Consider the following 24,512-nt stretch of genomic DNA (forward strand, 5'->3'; position numbering starts at 1 on the left):
CCACACCCGTCCGAGTGCGGTGCAGTGAACAGGAATGGCACTCACCCGGTTGCTCCATCCTTGTCTTTCGGTTTCCCTGCCTAATCCCTGACCACTTCTAAGTCATGGGAAGGCACTGGGAGGAAGTATGGGGAGAAAACATACTCACCAAGTAACAGGTACAGCTCCCTCCATGTCATCCGGCCAGCCGTTCTCCTCCTATGAGGCAAAGGAGATGTTCGAGGCTGGGTGGTCAGTGACAGTCTCACAATAGACCCTGGAGAATAAGACCACACTGGAAGATGTCATTGTTAACCTCTTACTCGGTGTAGGGATTAGGAGCACCTTCAGGTGTCAGTAAAACACTGACTATAGAGACCAGAGTAAGCTGCACGTCCTACCTCCTGAGGACACAACAAAAAAACTGACTTGGGCTGCGGGGGGGTATAGCCAGAGAGGGAGGAGTCAGTTCTGTTCTTCTATTGTGGTATCCTCCTCCACCAGCTATACCCCACTGTCCCTGTGTCCCCCAAGCAGACAATGGAGAAATGTTGTTTTTTTTTTTTTTTTTTTTGAAAGCTACCTAAAGGAAACAAAACCCCACTAGATTCAAAACTAACCAGTACACTTACGTGAACAAGCTCTCCACTAAACGCAGGTTTTTAATAGCCTCCACAATAATGTTTCGTCTTTTCAAGAGTCGATAGGTTTCATGTGATCGTTCTGATACTCCTTGTTTAGAACTTCTTCTGCCTTTATATATTTTCTCTTTCTTATCCTGTATATGTAAGATGTAATATATGTTTATATTAAACAATGGTTTTATTTAAGCAATGGTGGAGGAATCTCAAATGATGCTAGCAAGATATGGCCTCATGCATATCAGTTTGTAGTACAGGTATGGGATCCATTATCCGGAAAATCATTATCCACAAAGCTCTGAATTATGGAAAGGCCATCTCCCATAGACTCAGTTTTATCCAAATAGTTTTTTAAAATTATTTCTTTTTTCTCTGGAAAAATACAACAGTGCATTGTTCCAAACGAAGATATAATTTTTGGAGGCAAAACCAGCCTATTGGGTTTATTTAATGTTCACTCGGAATTCATTATGGCAGGCAGACATCAATCCGGAACACCAAGGAGTAGAATTCTACTCCTTGGTGTTTCAGATTCCAGATTGATGCCTGTCTGCCATAATGAAATCCTAGTGAACTACTCCCCTGTACTGAAGGTCTGGGGCATGTCAACCGGACCCACCGAAAAAAAGTAAGCTTATACACATTATATGTAAAGAGCCGTTATCCGGCAAACCTCAGGTACCGAGCATTCTGGATAACAGGTCCCATACCTGTAATTCAAATTCAAGGAGAGCCAATTTTTATAAACATTCAGATGTTCGTGAGGATGCAGAGGTACAGCAAGAAATATGACTGGAAAGGATAAAATTGGTTGGGAAGTATTTCACTCACAGGAATTTCTTCGATTACTGAAACATCATCTTCATCTTCAGAATGTGCAGATATGGTGGAAACGTTGGATTCTAGCTGGAAGCTGTCCTGGCTACACTCATTTTCTGATAGAACAGAACTCTTGTCTCCATCTTTAGACAAAGCTCTTTGTAGAAGAATCTTGGATTTAACTGCTAATGGAATGTCATTACATTTAAGCATATATCATTGTAATACAATATTTATAGCTATTTAAACATTTATTTATACATACATATATGCAAACTATACTATGTTGCATGTTAAAGGAGAACTAAAGAAGTAGCTAGAAATGTTGTACATTATGGTTTCAGCTTCTATACCAGCCCAATGCAACCACAACCATTCAGCAGTAAAGATCTGTGCCTCCAAAGATGTCCCAATAGCTCCCCAACTTCTTCTCTGCTGACTCACGGCACATGCTCTATGCTGCTGCCAGTTACTAAGCTGAAGGACCCACTCAAAATATACAGTACACATAGAATACAAATGTCGTAATATAAGGCTGATTAGTAATTAATAGAGATACTTGGTAACTGGCAGCACAGAAACCAGTGCAACTAGCACCTGCCCTGTAGCATCATTTTATATTACAGGACAACCTCATTTTCTTCTTGATAATTTGAGACGACCCCTAAGCTTAGCTGCTCAACAACTGCTCATAGCCCACTGAGCATGTGAGTGTCGCAGACACCAAGATGGTGACCCCCTGTGACAAGTTTGAAGTCCTGGATCATTGCACTATTGAGAAGCTGAAACTTTAGGCTGATGCAATAGGGTCATAATATAAAAGAAGGTGAACCAACCCATTTAAAATGCTAATTGTAAACCATACCTCTTGGGGTTGATGTCTTACTAGGGCAAATAGAAAGCTGACTCAGAAGTGGATTTGCCTCATGTTCCTTTTGCTTTTTGATCTCAATGTCCTCCTCTGAAATTAGGGTTTCTTCCTCTAAGAATGTATTGTCTTCAGCAGCCGTTGAGTTTTCTCCAACTTTTTGTACAGATGTTAAACTAAACATTGACAGCTTTTCACTTTTTGCCTTTTCTTCTAAAAACTGCCTACGCAAGTCACTTTCTTCAACAAATACATGGGAAATAAATTTTGTTGTTCTTTGACGACCTTCGTCTTCCATGAATCCCTGAAAAGGGGAACAGATGAAGAAAGATGAGCAACACAGACATTTATTGCTCTATTACCACTGTGTATCATATAATATTTTATGATTGCAATAATCTACAATAACAACAATCAAGCCTTTTATGTAGTGCCATGACTTACTGGCAATCTCAGTATTTGATCACAAACAGGTCATCTTGACTTTTTTAGTGGTTCCAGTAACTTATGGTACTGATCCTTTTGTATGTTTTACAAAGAGATGCCTATTCAGAACTTCAAGAGTTTTGACAGCAGACTATATTATATATAATATATATATACACAATATATAAGATATAGTCCAAATCTTGTATCTATAGTATAAAAGTATACATGCTAAAGGTGAGGTGCAGAGTATCACAGACATACAACTAAATGTTATAGGTCTGTACAACAAAAATGGACAAACTGTCTGGATTTCTACCACTGCTAATATATTAAAATGTAAGATACGTACCCCAATTATATGCCCTATGCACACATTAATTATCCATTTACACAATATGATAGAAGCAATTAGTAGTACAGCAATAGCAACAAGAAAACATGTATAATAGACCAGATATGATGTAACGAACACTGAGCTCAAGTCACTCATTCAATAAAACTGCCCTCTCATATATTAAATAATGATTCATAAAATATTATTTTCCTTGTGTTTTATTAAACAAATAACAAACCTTAATGAGCATGTATCTTTCCAATAAACGGCATAACATCCGGGCTTCCAGCTTCCCTACATTCATTGCCTTCCTGATCTCACTTTGAGAAATTCCTTTGGTTCCCCTGTTTTCAACTGATCAGCAACACAAAAACATACATGTTACACATGAGTGGGGTATTTAGAAAAGCCATGAGAAAATAACAAAAAAACATTACTTAACCGCTTATTCATTATACAGGCTACAAGCAAACAAAGGGGCTATGTAAAACGTTGTCATTACGCTATACTTTACTGGTGCAGACGTGCCCACACCCCCCAGGTAAAGCCAAGCAGAAACGACAAAGAGATGTACCAAACGTGGACAATATGTGAAAAGATGCACTCAAACGTCCCTGAACTAACAATTTCTGAACAGGGCTCACATCATCCTATATTGGCTAGACCCCAATTTATGCCTAAATGTGAATCTGAGGTTGATTCCTTTTTCTAGCTGACCTCAATCCTAATTCTCACGCCAGACTGTGCTATCTGCAGTGGTTTTGCACTGAAATCCACAGTCAACCTACATTTTTGTAAGAAACTGATCACACACTCACTAACTAGACATAAATTAACAAATGTGGCCAGAGGATCTATTGAAGAGATTTAGGGTGCACTGGGATGAACCCCTCATTCTAGTCCTAATCATATGAAATTTTAGCTTTCCTTATTCTTGTCTACCCCAGCCTGTGGGACTTCTTTCTTTGCTCCTACCTAATTTCTATGCTCCTTCCTAATTTCCCAATATTTGTATGTTTATAAAATGCTAATTAAATCAAACCATTAAAAAATAAATAATAGTTACTAGACAAGCTCAAATGCAAGATGAGAAGATATTGTGCTACTGTTGTTAGTGTGAATGCTTATAGTAATGAGAGGGTTATCTGTGAGAGAAGTAGATGGGGCATATCTGGTACAATATGGCACATGGCAGCTGTTTTAGTAGTAGTATCTGCAGAGGGATTGTATGCATTTCAGCCACTGGGGCACCCAATTGGCGGAATGTAATAAAAGTTGCAAAGAACAAAACAATTAGCACAAATAAGAATAAAAAGTCTAATTTCCTAATGTAATACTCTTCCTTAAACGGTTATTACTTTGCGAATTTTAATTGCGCATTGGCCACTTTTAAGAAGTGTTTGAAGGTGGTAATCTTTTGGAGCAAACTTAACTTCTTCAGTAACAAGTTTTATTACATTCACTTCGCACTGGCGCTAACTATATAATTCGCAAACCTTCTTCCACTGTCGGAAGTGGTTTGCTAAACAGTTTTTGGGGTTCGCAAAAGCTATATTAAATTCGCACAAAGGCAAATTTGTTCGCACAGAGGCATAACATTTCACATTGCGAATATTTTTCCCATTACCGACTTTTATTACATTCCCCCAAATGACTGTTGCACATGAGTTGCTGTAACCCACACTGCATACCAAGAAATAACGGTGCGTATGGACGGCAACCTAGTCTCCATGGAAAGGCAAAATCTGCAAATTTAAAAAAGCCATAGGCCACATACTTTGACTAAATGAAAATTGTTTCCTCTTTGATTCACCCAGATTAAAACAATAGACAAATGTTGTTCCATAGCACTAGGACAAGGTTCATACATGGCAATAAAATAACTCTAGCATAACCTAATACTAAGATACATTGCACTTACTGAGCTCATATGTTTGTGTTAACATATCCTTCTCACAAATGATGTCCACGGGGACAATGCGATTTCTCATATCATCCTCCTCATCATCATCAGAATCCTCGACTTTTCTTTTATATTCCTTTAGAAGTTTTACGCAACGGACCATTATATCTGTACCTTTTCAAAAAAAAAAAAAAAAAAATGCAATGTGGTTCAGCAGAAATCAATGATACAAATAGGATGCATATAGAATTCACAGTGTATATTTGTATTTTAACAAAGCGTAAAGTATACAATAGAATTTTAATGGAATGTGAAGAGCTCAACGCAATTTTAATAATTTCATCATGAAATAAAAGGTGAAGAGTGTTTTTCATAAACACCATAAACAAGCAGTTTATGTGAACAATATCTGATATCGAATTATGCAATCATTGCACGAATAAATGGAAGGAACATGAACACCCAACACCAGGTACTCCCTCCTATTGTGGGGGCATGGTGTTCGTGAGGGGCATCTTCTTGCAAAAATAGTTTCCCCCAATTGGAGTGACGACTATTAGGCTGCACCTTCCTTAGGGAAATTTTTCTTTAATAGGTGCCCTTAAAGCTGACCATATACTGTATGGGCAGATACGGCCTGTAGTCTAAGCCACTCCTGACTGCGCCAGAGACAAAACTGGTCAATAAAAATGGCAGTGTAACACACACAAAAAACTATAAAATAATCAAATTTACCTCTTTTAGTTTTGCATCGCTCTGCAAGTGGCTGCAATTCTTGCAAAGGTAAAGAAATGATTTTCACGATTCCAGCATTTGCCATGTAATAGTAAAGCCGCTTGAATATCCGCTCATGCACTCCCTAAAAGCATATGGAACAAATATTGACTATACGTTTTCTACTTTTAAGCCTTCAAAAATGCCTAAGTAGGCATGTCTGATATTTGTACAGTTTATAGTTTGGTGCATGAATTTGATTGGAATTGCTATTCTAAAACGTGCCTGTTAACTCATGGTGAAAGGAACAGATGAATACAATGTGGAACAGAATTGCTGTATGCACTACAAAAGTTCTTAGGTAAAAGTAAAGCACTTGCACCTGATGAAGGACATGTCTGTCCGAAACATGTTGTGTTTAAATAAAATACACTGAATCGAATGTGGGTGAACTTTAATTTTACCTTGGATATATTGTGGCTTGGACGGTGCCACTGACTCTGTTGTGCAGAACCTTGATACATTTGGAGTGAGGAACCACCCGACATTTAATACAAAAGTTCTTACCAGTTCTTCCCTAAGATTAACCAGAGCTTCCATCTGATTGTGGGATTCACTCAAGAGGGCTGATACCTTCTCTGACAGCATATCATACTTATTTCTCCTATAAATAAATATAAATACAATAAATATATATAGATATCAAAATACAACTAAAATACGAAATTAAATACTTAAATACATCTGACAATACTTGACAACGCCTTGCTAGTACGGCACTAGCGGCTTTATTATACAGCTGTGCTCATAAGTTTACATACCCTGGCAGAATTTATGATTTCTTAACCATTTTTCAGAGAATATGAATGATAACACAAAAACGTTTCTTTCTCATGGTTAGTGGTTGGCTGAAGCCATTTATTGTCAAACAACTGTGTTTACTCTTTTTAAATTATAATCACTACACAAACTACCCAAATGACCCTGATCAAAAGTTTACATACCCCAGTTCTTAGTACTGTGTATTGCCCCCATTAACATCAATGACAGCTTGAAGTCTTTTGTGGTAGTTGTGGATGAGGCTCTTTATCTTCTTAGATGGTAAAGCTGCCCAAAAAGCCTCCAGTTCCCGTAAATTCTTGGGCTGTCTTGCATGAACTGCACGTTTCAGGTCTCCCCAGAGTGGCTGAATGATATTGAGGTCAGGAGACTGAGATGACCACTCCCGAACCTTCACTTTATTTTGCTGTAGCCAATGACAGGTCGACTTGGCCTTGTGTTTTGGATCATTGTCATGTTGGAATGTCCAAGTACGTCCCATGCCCAGCTTTCGTGTTGATGAGTACACATTTTCCTCCAGTATTTTTTGTAATTCACCTGAAGTTATTTCTGGGTTTTTCCTTGAATCCTGAACAATTTTTTCTGGAAGTTGTGGCTGAAATTTTAGTTGGTCTACCTGACCGTGGTTTGGTTTCAACAGATCCCCTAATTTTCCACTTCTTAATTAGAGTTTGAACACTGCTGATTGGCATTCTCAATTCCTTTGATATTTTCTTATATCCCTTTCCTGTTTTTTAGAGTTTAACTACCTTTTCCCACAGATCCTTTGACAATTATTTTGCTTTCCTCATGACATAGAATACAAATAACATCAGTACAGCGCAACGTCTGTCAGGAGTCCAGAAAGTCATTGACCTTTTATACACACCCACTAATTACAAGCAAACAGATCACAGGTGAAGATGGTTACCTTTAGTAGCCATTCTAACCCTTTTGTGTCAAGTTGTGTGCATGTTATCAGGTCAAATCACCAGGGTATGTAAACTTTTGATCAGTTTGAAACTGGATGCTTTTTGCCAGGAAGAATGGGCAGCTTTACCGTTTAAAGAGCCTCACCCACAATGACCAGAAAAGACTAAGGGCTAGTCCACACGAGGCAACTTTAAAAATGCATTGCCGCATGTGCATTAGCGCAGGCGACTTTGCATTGTAGCCTATGGGGAAAAACACAGAGGCAGTTCAGGGAGATAGTCGCGCAAAAGACGTGGGGATTAGTCGCCAGGCAACAAAATCTCCCCGAATCTCCTCGTGTAGCCTTACCCTTAAAGGGGCAATTAAGAACTGGGGTATGTAAACTTTTGATCAGGGACATTTGGGTAATTTGTGTAGTGATTATGATTTAAAAAGAGTAAACACAGTTGTTTGACAATAAATGGCTTCAGCCAACCACTAACCATGAGTGAAAGAAAAGTTTTTGTGTTATTCGTATTCTCTGAAAAATGGAAATGGAAATCATAAATTCTGCCAGGATATGTTAACTTATGAGCACAACTGTAGATAGTGCGCACATGCATGTGAGACTAGAAATGTGCAGGTCAGGAAAAACTCAATTCACACCTGAACCTTAACCACAAAATCTCAACCCGGACCATAATCGGCAAAATTACGCCATTCTAGGACCTACGCCTAACTTGTACCTGTGTCCTCTTACTCTGTATTCTACTTCTGTGCTGTAGTTTCTGGTTAAAGGAAAACTATACCCCCCAAACAATGTAGGTCTCTATTAAAAGATACTGAGTAAAACAGCTCATGTGTAAAACCCTGCTTCATGTAAATGAACCATTATCATAATAATATACTTTTTTAGTAGTATGTGCCATTGGGTAATCATAAATAGAAAATTGCCATTTTAAAAAATAAGGGCCGCCCCCTGAGATCGTAAGATTCACTGTGTACACATACAAACCACATGTAAGGTCACATGAGCCAATTAACAGACAGAGTTCTGCCTTTTGCTTCCTCACTTCTTCCTGTTACAGTTAGTGTTGTAGTATTTCTGGTCAGGTGATCTCTGAGGCAGCCCAGATAGAGTCACGAAATGGTGGTTCAAGGCAAGAGATGTAAAAGGGCAATATTTATGTAAATATATATTCCAGTTTGGTAAGATTCTTTAATATGTCATTCAATTTGATATAAACTAACTGTTGCTTAAGTATTCATTTTGGGGGTATAGTTTTTCTTTAAAAAAAAAAAGAATTTTCGGGAGCAGAGGAGTTATGCACTTTCCCAGTCTGACCCGCACACAACCCTATGGTTGGAGAAATTTTAACCCAAATCCGCCCAAATGCCAGTAAACCCACTGGGTCACTAAGGGTTTTGGGTCAATCCGCACATCCCTAATTGAGACTCTTTTTCATTGTGGGTTAAGGCCCCCATACACGGGCCGATAAAAGCTGCCGACAGACCAAGTTGGCAGCTTATTGGCCTGTGTGTGGGGCCACTCGATGGGCGTCCCCGATCGATATCTGGCCAAAAGTCGGGCAGGTTAAAAAATCCTGTTGGATCTTGCCAGCATCTTTTCATTGATGCAGTCCCGTGATCTTATCACCAAACAAGCGGATCTTCCTGTGTATGGCCACCTTTAGGGTGTGACTTTACTTCACCTATGTGTGAAGTGAGCCTCTAACTTATTTTTCAAAATTCTCTAAGAACAAGGTGATGGAGAGGCCCTCTACAAAACTTTCAATAGGCAGGTGATCCAATTAGCCTCACAGTTTGGATTCCCCCCTTGCATTTTTTCACTCTGATGGGTATGGCCACAATAAAAAATGCTCTTTAACCTTGACTGATGTCCCCAATGCTACAGACCTACTGGAAAACATAAGGGTTTCATTTTCAACATAATTACACAAGTGCATAATTACACAAGTGCAGTTGCCGATAGCAACCAATCAACACTTTTAAACAGTTAACTACAAGTTAGAAAATAAAGCAGGGACCTGCCTGATTGCTATTGGCAACTGGAATTGTTTAATTTAGTTGTGAAAAAGGATCTGCAAAACCATGGCTGCTGTGTGGTGTTATAGATAGTCAAAAATTCTGGTCCTCTGTGTGTATGTTTACGTAAATTTGCTGAGAATCCCTAACAGTTATACGATCCCATGCTATATCACCTACATTTAAGGCTGTGCTCATACCTATCAATGTGAAATCGCTTCAGAAGCAAAAGCAATGAATGCTGCTGAGTTCCATTGGCTAATTTAATTACATGGGACTGCATTGTGATAAGCCCATTCCTATCCAGTGCACGTCTCAGATAATGGATTTTCCCTGCGTCGACCCTAAAAAAAATAAACAAAACAAAGAAGCTTATGTTCAACATATTAAGTAAAAAAAACAATCCTTGGCTATAATTCAGTTGCCTCAAACCCCCAAGGGGCACAATCCTTGGGTCAAGCGCATAAAATAGCAGAAGGATCTTTCTTTCACAAGTCTAGTTAAAGGTTTGAAACTGACACTGGCACTTATCCTCTTTTTCTTAGTATGGTTATCACTATGATGAGGTGTTAGTTGGGGTGGCTGCTGTGTAGTATGTTGTTAAAAGATAACTAAATGTGCCAAAATGATAGGCACCAGTATTTCTCTGTTCCTAACAATGCAGCAGATGACAGTGGTTTAACAAAACTGCAGGAGTTCTGATTTATATTAATTAACCACTAGAAAATATCAATCAATGTATAGTTTACAAATATATTCCTTCATTATGCAAAATACTGTGGGGAAAATTTACTTACCTTTGAAGTTGTGCCAGCGTTGGCATTGCCGCACTTCGCCAGTCGTAGAATGGACAGGGCTGCGCAAATTCACGAAGATCCAAAGCTGCGCACAAGTTACCAATCGTTTGCAAAGTTGCACTAGCGATGATATGATCAGTGGTTCGAAGTTACGCTACAATGGCCGTATATGCAGCAGAAAACACATTACACTACACAAGGCCAAGGAATCTTAATACATGTGTTCTAATGCCCTACACATGTGCCCACAGTATAGTTTAGGTGCCATATGTTATCAAATGTAGGGGGGAAGGAGGGTACCCTAAAAAAAAAATTTCGTTGTTTTTCAGCCTATCACCCTATAAAAAGTAAAAGACGTCAGCGCTTTTTTGGGGCTTTTTTTTTTTTTTAAGCAAGTCCTATCTACTCTATTGCACTTCGCCTGGACTGAGGTGGCTAAGTAAAGTCTGGCGCAAGAGGCAACGTTCACGAAAATCCGCAACTTGGTGCATTAGCATAGTTACGTCCCTTCGCCAGAGCGCAACTTTGCCTGGCGTAAAGGTGTGAAATAGCGCTAGAGTAGGTCCACTTCGCTAGCGAATTTACGCCAGCACCCATTAGTAAATCAGAGAAGTGGCAAAATGACATAATGCTGTCGAATTTCGCTATCGTTAGCCACTTTGCCCCTGTGTTTGGATGGACTTTCTTTTTTATTACATAATCAAAAAGCAGTTCAGAAACAGTAGAAAATTAAATATTCCTAAAGAGAAAAAACAATTGTTTTATATGAAAATATAACTATTCCACATACTTGAATGATCCTTGAAGATCTTTCTGAAGTTCCCCTTGCCATCTGGACCTTCCCAATTTTTCAAGCATGCAGTATGAACAGTCCGGAAGCACTATTGTTGGATCCCCTTCCCAGCTAATTAAAGCTCTTAAACGCAAGGCTTGTGACCCAACAATTACAAGTTTTTCTCCCCATCTGCAAAGGGTAATGGAGAGTTAATTTAAACCTGCACATATGATATGCTGCTGTAGGTGAATAACGGATTTGTCATTCTTGAATTCAATGATTAAAGATTCCAAACAGTTTAAAGGGATTGTTCGCCTTCCAACACTTTTTTCAGTTCAGCTGATTTCAGATAGTTCACCAGAAATAAAGACTTTTTTAAATCACTTTATATTTTCTATTTACAAAGTTTTTTCTAATAATGAATCTAAAAGGTTAATTTTTCACCTTCTAAAGCAGATCTGTGAGGGGGGTCACTGACCCTGTAAACCAGGGGTGTCCAAACTATGGCCCACGATCCAGTTTTAATTGGCCTCGCAGCAAATTCCAAAAATATACCAGAATATGGCCCGCACATTGTAAAACCTTTAAATTAAAAAACCTGCCCGTGTTTCTAAAACTCCCTGTTGTAAAACAATCAATGGGTTAAACTTAAAGAATCCGCCACCTTGCATGGTCATTTATATCCTGCGGTTCTCCTGCAAATCTCTATTACAGGCGCCATATTTCAAATCTTCCAGCACAGAAGCAGGAGCCTCCGCCTGCCACAATACGTCACATCGCCCTGGGAGCGCGCAACAACTGTAACGGGCGCGCATACCGCGTAGGGCAGAGTTCGTATGACTGACGGCTGAGAAGGGAGGGTAGAGGACGGAGGTGTGATTGCAGATTTGGACGATGAGTGACGGCAAAAGCAACCGATGCAGCATTCCGAAGGCATAGGACATCCTGTATTTCGCTGCAGGATGTCCTAAAATGCGTTCCGTAGCTGTATATTTCAAGGAAGATATATCTTCTGGTCTGCCTCCTGGAATGCGCCCACTGCTCAATAAATTAACCCAGTATTGCCCAAATTCGAAATGTGCCTGGCTTTGAATTGTAAAGAGCTTTTAAGTATATGGTCACAGAACAACCCCTCAGTGACTTCTAATATCCTTGTTATACTCAATAAGAAGGTAAAGAAAGTACCCGTTTGACCTTTAAGAATTTCCAAATTATAATCAGTCTATAATACCCTATAGTTCCAATCGTATTGTATTTCATAAATTAATTAATAAAGTGATATGAATTCTAAAGTGCTGTGCATAACTTATAATTCATTCCATAGGTTGATTAGAGTAAAACACCATTACATTAAATAAAGCGAGCGACCATTAAATTAATTAGAAATTGATTGATATAAAGTGTTAATGCGGAGGTAGAATTAATACGATTCCTCAAAAAAACTAAATAATGTGGTAAGACATGTTTGAGCTGGATTCCAGAATTAAAAATGATTAAATTAGTTAAAAAAAGGCCACTTGAAAAAAAGCTGTTTGTGTATTTTACCGCATATTAGTGATGTGCGGGTCAGGGTTCCCCTGACCCGCACCTGACCCTAAACCGCCCTGCTAATACCCGCGCCCGCCCCCGCTTCCGGGGGTCCTTTTATAGACCCACACCACCCACCCCGCCGATGACTACACAAAAGGGGCAGGGCGAGCAGACGTGACACTATAAAACCGGAAGTCGGAAGCCGACATTTGAAGGTGGCGGGCAGGGAGAACAGGAGAAGAGCTCAACCCACACCCTCCCGCGAGGAGCACTGAGAGGTGACCCGAACCCGCCCGACTTGCGGGTAAACCCGCGGGTATAGGGTCGCCCGCACATCACTACCGCATATGGCCCTTGGTGAAAAAAGTTTGGACACCCCTGCTGTAAACTGTTCTAAACTGCTACATTAAGTTGATACATTTCTTATGTTTGTCCCTGTGGAGCAGAATTCCTGAGTTTCATTAATAGCAGCTGATACAATAGTTGCTAATACTCCACAGATGCAGCTGAGAAATTAATCAATTAAATGTATCAAATTATAAGAATTGTTACAATTAAATGTAACAGTTCAGAATCTGCACCTGAATTACTGAGCTGCCAAACTGAAACACCAGAGAGAGAGGGGAACATTCAACTTCACACATCAATTTTTGAAAAACAGTAAAAAAATGGAAAGCAATTGAAAAAAAAAAAAAAAAAAAAAAAAAAAAAAAAAAAAAGTCTATTTCTGGTGAATAATCATAAACCAACTGAACTGTAAAAAAAAAAAGTGTTTGGGAAGAGAACAACGCCTTTATCATATTTTTTTCTGATTTCAAGTTAAGACATTTCCTTGGGAGGCCACTTTCCTTTCTATTCTCATCACTTCTTGTTCTGTAGAAAAGAAAGCTGTATAATAACACTGTAAGAAAAAAGGAGGACACCAGGCCGAAGAAATCATAGAAACACAAAGGATTTTTTTCCTTTTCAGCTTTCAAATGCGAGGTCACAATATTGCTCTGGGTGATTACAATAGTCATTTTTTTTTTTAATATATATATATATATATATATATATATATATATAAAAATATATATATATATATATATATATATATATATATATATATATATATATATATATATATATATATATATATATATATATATATATATATAATATATATACACACACAGTATATATCAGATGAAAATTAAGCATAGGACTGGCCAGATATGGGATGACTTTGACGTAGTTGGCCAGCTTAAATATATTGCAATATATGGACAGACAATCCCTGTGTTGTTTAAAGGATAAGGCATTTTTCGGTGGCAGTATGTACAAAATGTCTCTGTCTTAAATATATTGATAATGGGTTGAGTGCAGAGGACCTCTTGTATTTGACTATATGTATTTTGTGGTCACACCCTCATTGCACCCCCGCCTAATGGTTTTAAAAAATAGTGGTGAGCACAACTTTCCCTTGTTTGTTATATAGATATAGATATAGATATAGATATAGATATAGATAGAGAGAGAGAGAGAGAGAGATATATATATGACCAACTGCATATTTTCTCAGCATATCACAGTCTACATCATACGTAAACGTGAACTAGTCTTTTTAAGGAACAGTAACACCAAAAACTGAAAAAGCATCAAAGTAATTAAAATATAACGTACTGTTGCTCTGCATTGGTAAAACTGCCATGTTTGCTTCAAAAAGACTACTATAATTTATATAAACAAGCTGCTGTGTAACCATGGGGGCAGAAATTAAAGCAGGAAAAAGAGAAAAGGCACAAGTTACATAGCACATAACAGATAAAACACCATTGTATAAGACAGGGCTTAATTGTTATGTGCTATGTAACCTGTGCCTTTCCTTCTTTTTTCCCAGCTTGAATGGCTGCTCCCCTGGCTACAGCTTATTTATATATATATACACTATAGTAGTTTTCTGAAGGAAAGACACAGCTTTTACGAGTGCCGGCTAACGGTATATTGTATGGTAATTAGTTTAAAACACTCATTTGATTGGTACTCCGATGTGTGAATCAAAGGTTATTTATTTATGCCATTAGCAGAGCGACGTTTCGGGCTATTCCAGCCCTTTATGAGCTTGATAAAGGGCTGGAATAGCCCGAAACGTCGCTCTGCTAATGGCATAAATAAATAACCTTTGATTCACACATCGGAGTGCTGCTGGAATTATTGTTTTTCGTTGGAATTTCTCCTCGGGCAGAGAGGAATACAGCTGTGCACCCGACGCTGCAAAAGGCGATCCTGTGTGAGTGTGGCACCTTATTGAATTGATTTGACTCATTTGATTGGTGTTACTGCTCATTTAAGTACATTTAACAAAAGCTACAAAAAGTGTTGTACAAAGCCATATAGTTAGAAAAAAATACATAAACTATATATACACAGACAGTGAAACTAACCTTTCAAGTGCTTGTTTACATGTAAAATTGTGAGTCCTCAGCTGGTCTGTAAGTAAAATCCTTTCTTCAAAAAACTGACAGGAGCCCTGAATGCCATCTTTATTTTCAGATACAATATGCACAGGGTATATGTCCTCAAAGCAGGGCCCTTTTTTGGCTTTTAAGACGATTGGATCACAGTCAGTCCCTTCATACCTTAAAAAAATTGAACTTCAAATTAAGCATCAATAATGTATATTAAGGACAAAAACGTATGTTATCGCTGTTGCAATTTATGGTATATGCAGTATAAAGACATTGTGTGCATTGCAAAGCAAAGAATAAAAGCTAACCTTTCAGCTACAAGGATCTAAATAGTTCAGAAAAGAATCTAATAAGTTCATAAAAATTGTCTATAGCCCATCATCGCAGAGAATATTCTTGCAACACAATTAGTGCCGCTTTCATGTTTAGTAAAGTGCGATGAGACAAATTTGTCTTGCGACAAGTGCCGTTAATTACGCAAGTGTAGCAGTTCGTTTAGGCGTTATGTCTGGCGAACTGCGACTTTTTTGGCGCTCGTTTGCGTTAAATGCATAACCTGCTTTAAACCTTGCTGATTTTCTTGGCACCACTGACAATGGCCACACTATTATATATATATATATATATATATATATCCACCATTGAAATCCACACATATCATTCGGAGTTCAACAGCGGGTGCTGTGTGTAGATTGTAAAATCCAATAGTCCAAGGGTTACACGCACACCGTTTCTTTTATAAAAAATTTATTGGAAAAATTATTAAACGTACATCGCATCGACGTTTCAGTTCATGGTTTAGAACCTTTCTCAAGATGCTTTTCCATATGGAAAGATGGAAAGGTTCTAAACCATATGGAAAAGCATCTTGAGAATTGAAAAGTCTGCCTGGAAGATTGGTCCTTGGAAGTGCCTGCTCAATTTCTCTGTACGGTTATCTGCTCCCTCAGCGGAAGGTTCCTTCCCTAAACTGGCGAGTGTTTTTCACTTTGAGACCTGAAAGGTTTATTGCATCTACCTATCAGTGTTCATGATCCTCATTCGGTTATCTTTAGTAAACCTTGCAAGACAACTTACGTAGCATAAATGCCACAATAGGGGGCAATACACCATATACTTTAACTATCAATATTGGGAATGACAGGTGTGCTCACACTTTAGTAAACTTGCTCTTGCAGATTTTCTAGCGGTTTTTCTGACGCAGGTAGGGTTGCCACCGGTTCGGTATTTTACCAGCCTGGCCCATAAAAATGATGGTTGATCCCAATGTTATTAATATGGGGAAAGATTTAAATATATAGCAAGGCAGGTATTTTTTTTAGTAGAAAAGGTGGCAACCTTAGATGCAGGCTATTGTCGTTGCTTATGGCACCTATGATTTCCATTCTTACCGATTGACGAGCGCCAGAGGCTGCCTCGCTACAGGCAACTCATAGAATTCGAGCTCAGGATGAAACACCAGTGTCTGCCATATGAACTCTTTAGTCGCTTCATCCAGAAGCAGAGGAAAGGGAGGGGCACGCGCGTGCAGCCGCAGCCACAGTGCACCAATACTTATCCCGTCCAGGCCTTCCAGAGCCACCTCGTCAACAATTGCATCTAATATCTCCATCCCATCTATATAGTCACAATCATCAGGGTTTCACTTCGTTCACACAGTTCTCCATTCCCACAATGATTGGTTAAAGTGCTTCCCTATCAGCGTCAAAAGCGATTGGCTATACGCTGTCGAACTAAGCCGCCCTTAGCCGCACTTTACGTTCCGTTCGGATTGGTTGACGGCTGACTAGTGCTGTAGTGCGCAGTCGCTTCTTTACTAATGCTATTGGTTGCTCGCTGAAAATCGGCCTTTTGATTGGTCAGCGTTAACTTTGCTATTGGTTAGCCGTCTTGCAGCTAGGTAACCAAGGCAAACAGTGAGGTTGGAGGTGTTTCGTTCTGTTTGGGAACTATAGTTATATGTGGCGTTATAATGCACGGTAAGTTGATGTGTTTATTAACATTGGCAGCGGCATCACTAACCGTAAATAAATCACATTTCGGCCGCGTTCAGCTATGATTGCCATTGCGTGTTACAGGGAATCACAGCACTCGCCCAGTCCTTACAGTAGATAGAAAGTGCCTAATAAAGCTTGGATCCTAATTAGAGTTTTAGCCAGACATTTTGTTTTGCTAGCGAATAATTGTAAAGTTATTTGCACTTCTTTCTAATTTCTGCCCGTTTGGATTGGCCTTTAGAAGCAGTGTAGCAGAAGCCAGCTGATGAAAAGACCTGTGAGGGAGCAGGCAAGTCTGACTTGTGCCACATTGATTCAAGAGCCAGAACCAGCGCTGCAGAGATGGACAGAAAAATACTACATATGAGGGTAGGACTCCACGGGTGATTTCCATGCGATCCGACGCGCTGCGCAAAAACGCAGGCGTCCCGTCAGATGCGACAGAAATAAGGCAAGTTATAGCATTGTCGGATGGTGTCGCGTCGGATCAACGCTGCAACACCATCTGACAATACTATAAATTGCCTTATTTCTGTCGCATCCCACTGCGGCACGTCAGATAGCACGGAAATAGTCCTACCCTAAAAGTGGCCATAGACGCATCGGCAAACAAGCCGATCTTTCCCCAATATGCCACTAACGGGCATGGCTATATCGAGGGTAATCTGAATGTTCGGCCCTATGGCCGAACGATCGGATTACGATGAGAGCGCAATGGGTTCCGGCGGGACAGTCAGGACAAAATCAAACCTGTCCGATCGACCAAACGACCGATTTCCGCCGGGCGAAAAATGTCGGGACTCTCCACACACGGTCCGAAAATCGTACGAATCCTATGGGCAGCTTAACTGTAAAGTCCCTACTATTTATAATGAACATATATTTTAAAGTTGCTCTCCTGTCATTGGGCACATTTTTATTTTTGGGTTTCCTTTTAATTGCGGGGAAACCCACAGGAACTGGAATACGATAGGGTACTAAACTCAGTTGGTCATGGGCGAGTGGGAGTTATTAAAGGAGACATTTTGTGTAAGAAATGAGTATACCAGTGCGTTGTACTCATTTAGATATAGAAGAATTGTGCTTAAAAAAATAGTGTTTCTGGCTGATTTATTGAATATTTCTGCAAAAACCCTAATACTCCCTCCCTTCTCTTCCACTTCCTGCTCCCTGAATTCCCAGGCTGTGCAGGCGAACCAGCAGCACTCAGCTCACTGCACTATAGGACAGGAACCAATCAGCAGCTAGCAAGCTGTCCCCTTCTTACTGTGCTTCTGGCAGGGACCGGTAGGACACGCCCACCCCTCATTTGAAACACAGACGGGGACCAGAGAACATCTATATGGAGCTCCAATAAATGGGCTATTTTTAAAGATAATATTAATTTGTAGCACCATGTAAAAGCAACACCATATATTACTTCTAATTGCCTACAAAATTAGGGTTTTTCATTTATCCTATATGTCTCCTTTAACAATCTCTCTAGAGCCATAAGCATGTGGGTGCTATATAAATAAGTCATAATTGAAAACGTCTATAAAAGGTTTTCACAGAGAGGCAGTACATTTGGAGATAAAGAGCGGTACTAGATAGAAGAAGGGGGTGGGGGTAAAGTGAAAGTTTACCTTTAAATTAACCGAAAGTATGATGCAGAAATATTCTTTTTTATGTAGCTTGTTTTTTCAGCAGTTCCAGAGGTTTAGAATTTAAGCTGCTGTCTGATTGCTAGGGTCCCATTTATCCTGGCATCCAGACAGTGGTTAGAATGAGTGACTGAAATATAAAAAGACACTGCTTGATCAGTACGATAAGTAATTAAAACTAACAATAAAAGTAAAATTGTGGCCTCACAGAAAAATTGTGTTTTGGTTGTGGCAGTGAGTCACATCCTTTTGAAAGCTGGAAAGAGGTAGAAGAAGAAAGCAAAAACTATATAATACAAAAAATGAAGTCCAAATGATAAGTTGCTAAGAATAAGACATTCTGTGACAAAAATAAACTTAAAATGTTAACTACCCTTTTGAAACAAAAGTTAAAAGAAAACTAAAAATTAGTGGTAGCTCTGTGGCTCTATGGTCCCCTGAAAATTAACATTTTCAAAATGAATTACATGTATATAATATTTGTCAATTTCTGCAGGTAAATCTTTGGGGAGTTCAAGAAAAAATGATTCCAGATCAAAGATAAGACAAGAGGTATGTTTCTCATTTTTTGGTGAACTTTTTTTCTACTATTCCAAAATATAGGTATGGGAACTTTTATCCAGAATGCTCGGGACCTGGGGTTGTCCGTAATTTGGATTCTTTAAGTCAACCAAGAAATCAGCTAAACATTAAATAAACCCAATAAGATTGTTTTACCACCAAAAAGGATTATTTACATCTAAGTTGGGATCAAGTACAAACTGTTGTTTTATTATTACAAAGAAAAAGGAAGGCATTTTGAAAAATGTGAATTATTTAATTAAAATGACGTCTATGGGAAATGGCCATTCCTAATTCAGAGTTTTCTGGACAATGGGTGTCGTGTCCGGATAATGGATCCCATACCTGTAGTTTTGATATTATTTGCATTTTTTAATCTGCTTGTTTTCTTTTATTTTCCTTAATTAGACTGTATAATTTGGAGTTCATACCACATTGTGTGCACACAGTGGGATTGTTGAAGTGTATAGAGCGGCAAATGCAAATTGTAGTAGTCTAATGGGGTCCATACATAAGGGTATATTTTTCAAAGAGAGTTCGCCACAGTCCGCTATTTCATAGAAATGAATGGAGAGTGGCAGAATTTCACTCTAGAAGACTGTGGCGATCTCTAACTTCACTCTTTGATAAATATACCCTATAGTCAGATATGAGCTGACTGGGTCTCTCTTGACTTGCTTAAAAACTTTTTTTGGACTTCCAAACAAGGAGAAAAATAATTGAAAAAAACAAACAAAATGAAGAACCTTTGCAGACTGACTCAGATTATGATTTTCTACATAACAGAAAGTTAAAGTTAATTGAAAGGGAACTATTCTGATGTATCCAGAGATTATAGTAATACCAACAATTTTGGTGTAGCAGCCTTGGTGCAATAAATGCAATAAATATTTTTCATACCATCTTTCAGTACTGTTTTCCAATGACTTTTGGTATGTTTGTATCTTTTTATTTTAGAAAGAAAGTAATATTGACTTTGATGAGAAACATGATGAATATCTCATAAATCTACAACAAAGGAACAGGTGAGCTAAAATGATATACGTTAAAATACATACATATATATATATATATATATATATATAATAAATTATATTCTTACAAACCGTGCTAAGTGATGTCATCGGTTATAATCAGAGCTTAGTCACATGACTCACTGAAACTTGTGTATTAGAATAAATAAAGTACCCCCTGTTGCTAAATATGTGGATATTAGAAGTCACTTTGGAGTTCCATGACCTGTATAAAAGCACTCGGCTTTCAGCCTCATGTTTTTATATGGTCATGGAACTCTTCGTTAACTTATAATATCCTTATATTTTACAAGAGGGAGTACTGAATCACTCTATAAGAAGCAACCCAAACTGCTAACTGCCTGATAAAGGCTCATAATTTCAACTTTAGGCATTTTGTTGGCATGTCCCTTGGTATTTTGTCCCTGCTGAGCAGAATCCCAGGGTTTCATTAAAGGCAGCTGTTAGAATTGATACAATATTTGCTAATACTCCAGAGATGCTGCTGAGAAATGTATCAACTAAATGTTGCAAAATTGTAACAGTTCAGAGTCTGCACCTGAATTACTGAGCTGTCAGACTAAAACACCAGACAGGAACATTCAACTTTTCTATCTAAAAACAATGGAATTGAAAAAAGGGTTTGGAAGGTGAACGACCCCTTTAAAGGCAGCTGCTAGAATATAAGTATAATATCCCATGTGCTTCTTAGTAAGCACCTTCATCCTCTGTTTTTTGTTTATTTATTTTATTACAAGGTACATATAAGTTAGGCTCCATCACCCTAACAATATACCCCCTAGTCAACCAGTTATGCTATCTTTGCGACTGGGAAGTTAATATGTGTACAGTGTTTATAAGAATAATATGATACAAATTATCACACTGATTATGTGTAAAACAGTCTCATGCATAATCTTTTATCCATACTTGTCATCAGATCAGATTGCTCCTATTTTGTCCGCGCTATAGCAGCAGTACGGTTATGTTTTGTGCACCAAAGATTTTTGTTTTCTTAAAGAGATACTGACACCAGAAATTAAACTCTTTTTTACATCTATCATAATATTGCCTTTGAAAGCTACTTATCATTTTTCCATAAACTATTTGCACAATGCTTTTCCATTACCTGGATTACCTGATGCCCCATGTTCCTGTATGAGCAGGAGTCCGTTCGCATTAGAATCTGTAACTGACAGGCTGACATGGAACAGTCAGGTTTAGAAACTTAAACTAACACAAACGATCAGCATGACCTTTAGGTAACTTTTAATGTACATTCATATTTTAAAAAGTAGTTTTTTAGTGTCAGTATCACGTTAACATCCAATGTTTACTATATTTATAGAGCACTCAACAATTCCAAGGCTAAGGATGCCACGCAGATCAAACTGCAACATTTAGAAGAAGGCTTTTCTCTGTACCTGAATGGAGCAAATGCTGATTTAAGAAAGCAGCAGAGCACTCAAGATTTAGCAAGGGAAAGTTCAAAATCATCCAAAATTCCTGGTAAGTTGATTTTTTTTCTTTGTAGCTATTGCCCAGGCAGAAGTGCTTCACACTGAGCCATATTGCTGCACTGTGGTCCTTAGTGCTCTATCACGTCACCTTTATAAATGACCCAATAGTGTTCAGAACAAGCACCAGCCACTGCTGGTGGGAAAATAGAAAGCTTTTCTTTTAAGACTGTGTTTTAGCTTGGTAGTGTAGTCATAAAATATCAATAATTGTGTTAGGTAAGCATTTTTAAAGTAATGAATACAGTTACATGTGAACAAATCCATTCTGCATTTTAAAAGAAATTGTCCCATGCATGCGCAGTACTGTATGTCATTTGTTTTAAATGTCAGATGGGATGAGTGTATAAATCAAAACATCCGAAGCACACCTAGATACTGGAAATAACTTTAAATTCTCGTTTCTGTAGATGATGGCTGTTCCCATCTTCCAGGAAGGAGAAGTCAGACAGCACCAGGAAAGATTCAAAGGAAAGCTTGGGTTCAGGTACAAAAAATATATATAATAAAATTAATGTATTTTTATATATTTTTGATTTTTGTTACACTGACAAGCCTTTATACAACGGAGACTTTTTGCATTGAAATGCTAATAATAAGCATTAACATGAAACTGTGACACCAAACCTTGTTCAGTGTTTCATTTTGCCTACTATGGTTACGAGTTTTGCAGAGTACCTCTAGTTTAACTTCTCTCTGCTGTGAATTCCCTTACAGTCCAGTGCAGATATAAGGCCTAATTTGCAAAGCCTAATGCTGTGTGTAAAGTGTAAAACAAGGCAGCAATCTGTCTTTTTTGCATTTTGCATATGTGTTGGCTGTCTATAAATGGCTGCAGGCCTCTGTGCTCCATTTCAGAGTGCAAAGACATGCGGCACAGCCTTTTGATCCAGTGCTGACTGAGTTACAGGAACTGACTGCATCACAGGATCCAAAAGAGGCGGGTAGGAGAAGGCACATGGGTGCCCCCTACCTGCCCCTACCTTGCATAAAATGCACAGGCACAAGGTAGGGAGCAGAAGGACATGCATCTGGCATTGAGGCTTGGGTGGTGATAAAGACATGGCTGAGCTGCATGTCCTGACGCTGGCCTCTGCACTGAATTAGAAATTTACTCTGCATGTACAGTTTATAGAGTCAACAGCAAGGATAGGAATTTAAATTTAAATACCTGAGAGGAAGTCAGTAATCACAAAAGCAACATAATCATAACCTAGCTGTGTGTATATCTATATGGTTTAAATGTATGTTATCGTTTACCAAATTATATTAAAATGATGTTATTAGGAGTGTGTTATTCAACTTCTAGATTTAAAAATCATAGTAATAAGCAACATTTAAACTTTTCAGAACTCCATACAAATTAAATCTGAAAGGGGATCTCGCGTTTATATTGGTCCAAACACAAAATATTCAGAGGATTTCGAAAGTGACGATGATATGAATGAAGACCAAGCTAGTGATCAGTATAAGGTAAGATATTTTTTTGAAAACTTTCCATATTTTAGAAATTGTATTTACTTGCTATTGAAAATGATTCACTTTTTGTGCAACAGCAGTACTGACTTGTAAGTGTACACAGTATTTTTAAGGTCCCATATTCAATGTGATAAGAGAACTTATTAGGACCTGTAACACTAAAAAAGAATTAATCTTTTAACTTGACATATTTCTGCCTAGAAAATACATGGAAACATATTTTCGTTTCTAAAAGTTCTGCTTTTATTGCAACATGTTTGTTATCAGCTCTGTTGCGGTCATCATAGTACAAATCTTCTATAATTGGTTTGAATATATTGTAATACATAGGGGCAAATTCACTAAGATTCGTAGTTGCGCCAGGCGTAACTTCGCCGCACTTCGCCACACTTCGCCAGGCGTAGTTTCGCCAGCGCTTCGCAAATTCACTAAAATCCGAAGTTGCGCTCAGGGGTAGCGTAAGGTTGCGAAGTTGTGCTAGCGTTGATTCGCTAAGTAAAGCGAAGTTACGCTAGCGAAGGCTAATTTGCATACGGCGCCAAATTCAAATTTCAATGGAGGAATACGTATCAGCACTACAAATGGCTAGAAAAGCTTCAAAACATCAAATAAAATTTTTATTTTGCCCTACACATGTGCCCACTGGAATGGATTGTCTGGCTTGCCTGTTCCTTTCAGAACACTATAGCTTCCAGGACTAGACAGCAATATCCTTAAAACAGAGAAACCATTCTCTGATTAGTAACATCTTCCTTGCAGCTTTCATCTTCTATTGGCGAGAAATTAAAGGCATATCTCACATATTTACAAATTTCTTTGGTCATTCTACTGCAATATTTATGAACTGCTAATAAATATCATTCTTTGGAGAAATGTTGCTTAATCTTCAAAATTCCAGCCTTAGTGAAAGCTATTTATGAATACACTAAGGGGCCCATTTACTAACAAATTTCGATTTTTTTTTTTTCCCCATAAATCTCAAAACATTTGTGGCTTTCCTGTTTTTTTTTTTTTTTTTTTTTTAATGCTCTAAAAAATCTTAATTTATTAAGTGTAAAAACCACAAAAACCATTAATACACAACTTTGCCAGCTAAAAGTTGTCTAGGTCCTATAGAAGTCAATAGGAGCTGCGCTAATCCTTTTGGATCTTTTTAAATCAGTTCAGACTTTTTTTAAAGATTTTTTTCACTAGGAATTGTCATAAAAAATCTAATTTCTAGAGGGTTTAGAAGTATTTGGATTTTTTTAGCGCATTATTTTCCAATCAAACTTTTTTTTATTCTGATC

At 38.3% G+C, this 24,512-nt stretch overlaps 2 protein-coding genes across 4 annotated transcripts in view; one reads left to right on the plus strand and one right to left on the minus strand.

Annotated features, from left to right (window-relative positions):
• Positions 1–16,780, minus strand: part of gtf3c1.L (general transcription factor IIIC subunit 1 L homeolog) — a 62,581-nt gene extending 45,801 nt beyond the window's left edge. Inside the window, exons 1-11 of one of the 2 annotated variants that reach the window (XM_041576503.1) lie at positions 16,405–16,780; positions 14,990–15,184; positions 11,052–11,225; positions 9,665–9,808; positions 6,255–6,351; positions 5,709–5,832; positions 4,992–5,147; positions 3,309–3,424; positions 2,305–2,611; positions 1,452–1,621; positions 612–757 (exon numbers count right to left, since the gene is read on the minus strand). In XM_041576503.1, the coding sequence (XP_041432437.1) occupies positions 612–757; positions 1,452–1,621; positions 2,305–2,611; positions 3,309–3,424; positions 4,992–5,147; positions 5,709–5,832; positions 6,255–6,351; positions 9,665–9,808; positions 11,052–11,225; positions 14,990–15,184; positions 16,405–16,625 (1,850 nt within the window). In that variant the 5' untranslated portion in view covers positions 16,626–16,780. Of the gene's footprint in view, positions 1–611; positions 758–1,451; positions 1,625–2,304; positions 2,612–3,308; positions 3,425–4,991; positions 5,148–5,708; positions 5,833–6,254; positions 6,352–9,664; positions 9,809–11,051; positions 11,226–14,989; positions 15,185–16,404 lie in introns of both variants that reach the window. The other variant, XM_041576502.1, reaches the window with a different exon arrangement.
• Positions 16,781–16,849: 69 nt separating this feature from the next.
• katnip.L (katanin interacting protein L homeolog) overlaps positions 16,850–24,512 on the plus strand; it is a 50,512-nt gene continuing 42,849 nt past the window's right edge. Inside the window, exons 1-6 of one of the 2 annotated variants that reach the window (XM_018234517.2) lie at positions 16,850–16,992; positions 19,150–19,205; positions 20,172–20,239; positions 21,576–21,736; positions 22,155–22,231; positions 23,095–23,217. In XM_018234517.2, the coding sequence (XP_018090006.1) occupies positions 16,986–16,992; positions 19,150–19,205; positions 20,172–20,239; positions 21,576–21,736; positions 22,155–22,231; positions 23,095–23,217 (492 nt within the window). In that variant the 5' untranslated portion in view covers positions 16,850–16,985. 2 annotated transcript variants of the gene reach the window in all.

Source organism: Xenopus laevis, chromosome 9_10L (assembly GCF_017654675.1).
Source record: "Xenopus laevis strain J_2021 chromosome 9_10L, Xenopus_laevis_v10.1, whole genome shotgun sequence".
NCBI lineage: Eukaryota > Metazoa > Chordata > Amphibia > Anura > Pipidae > Xenopus > Xenopus laevis.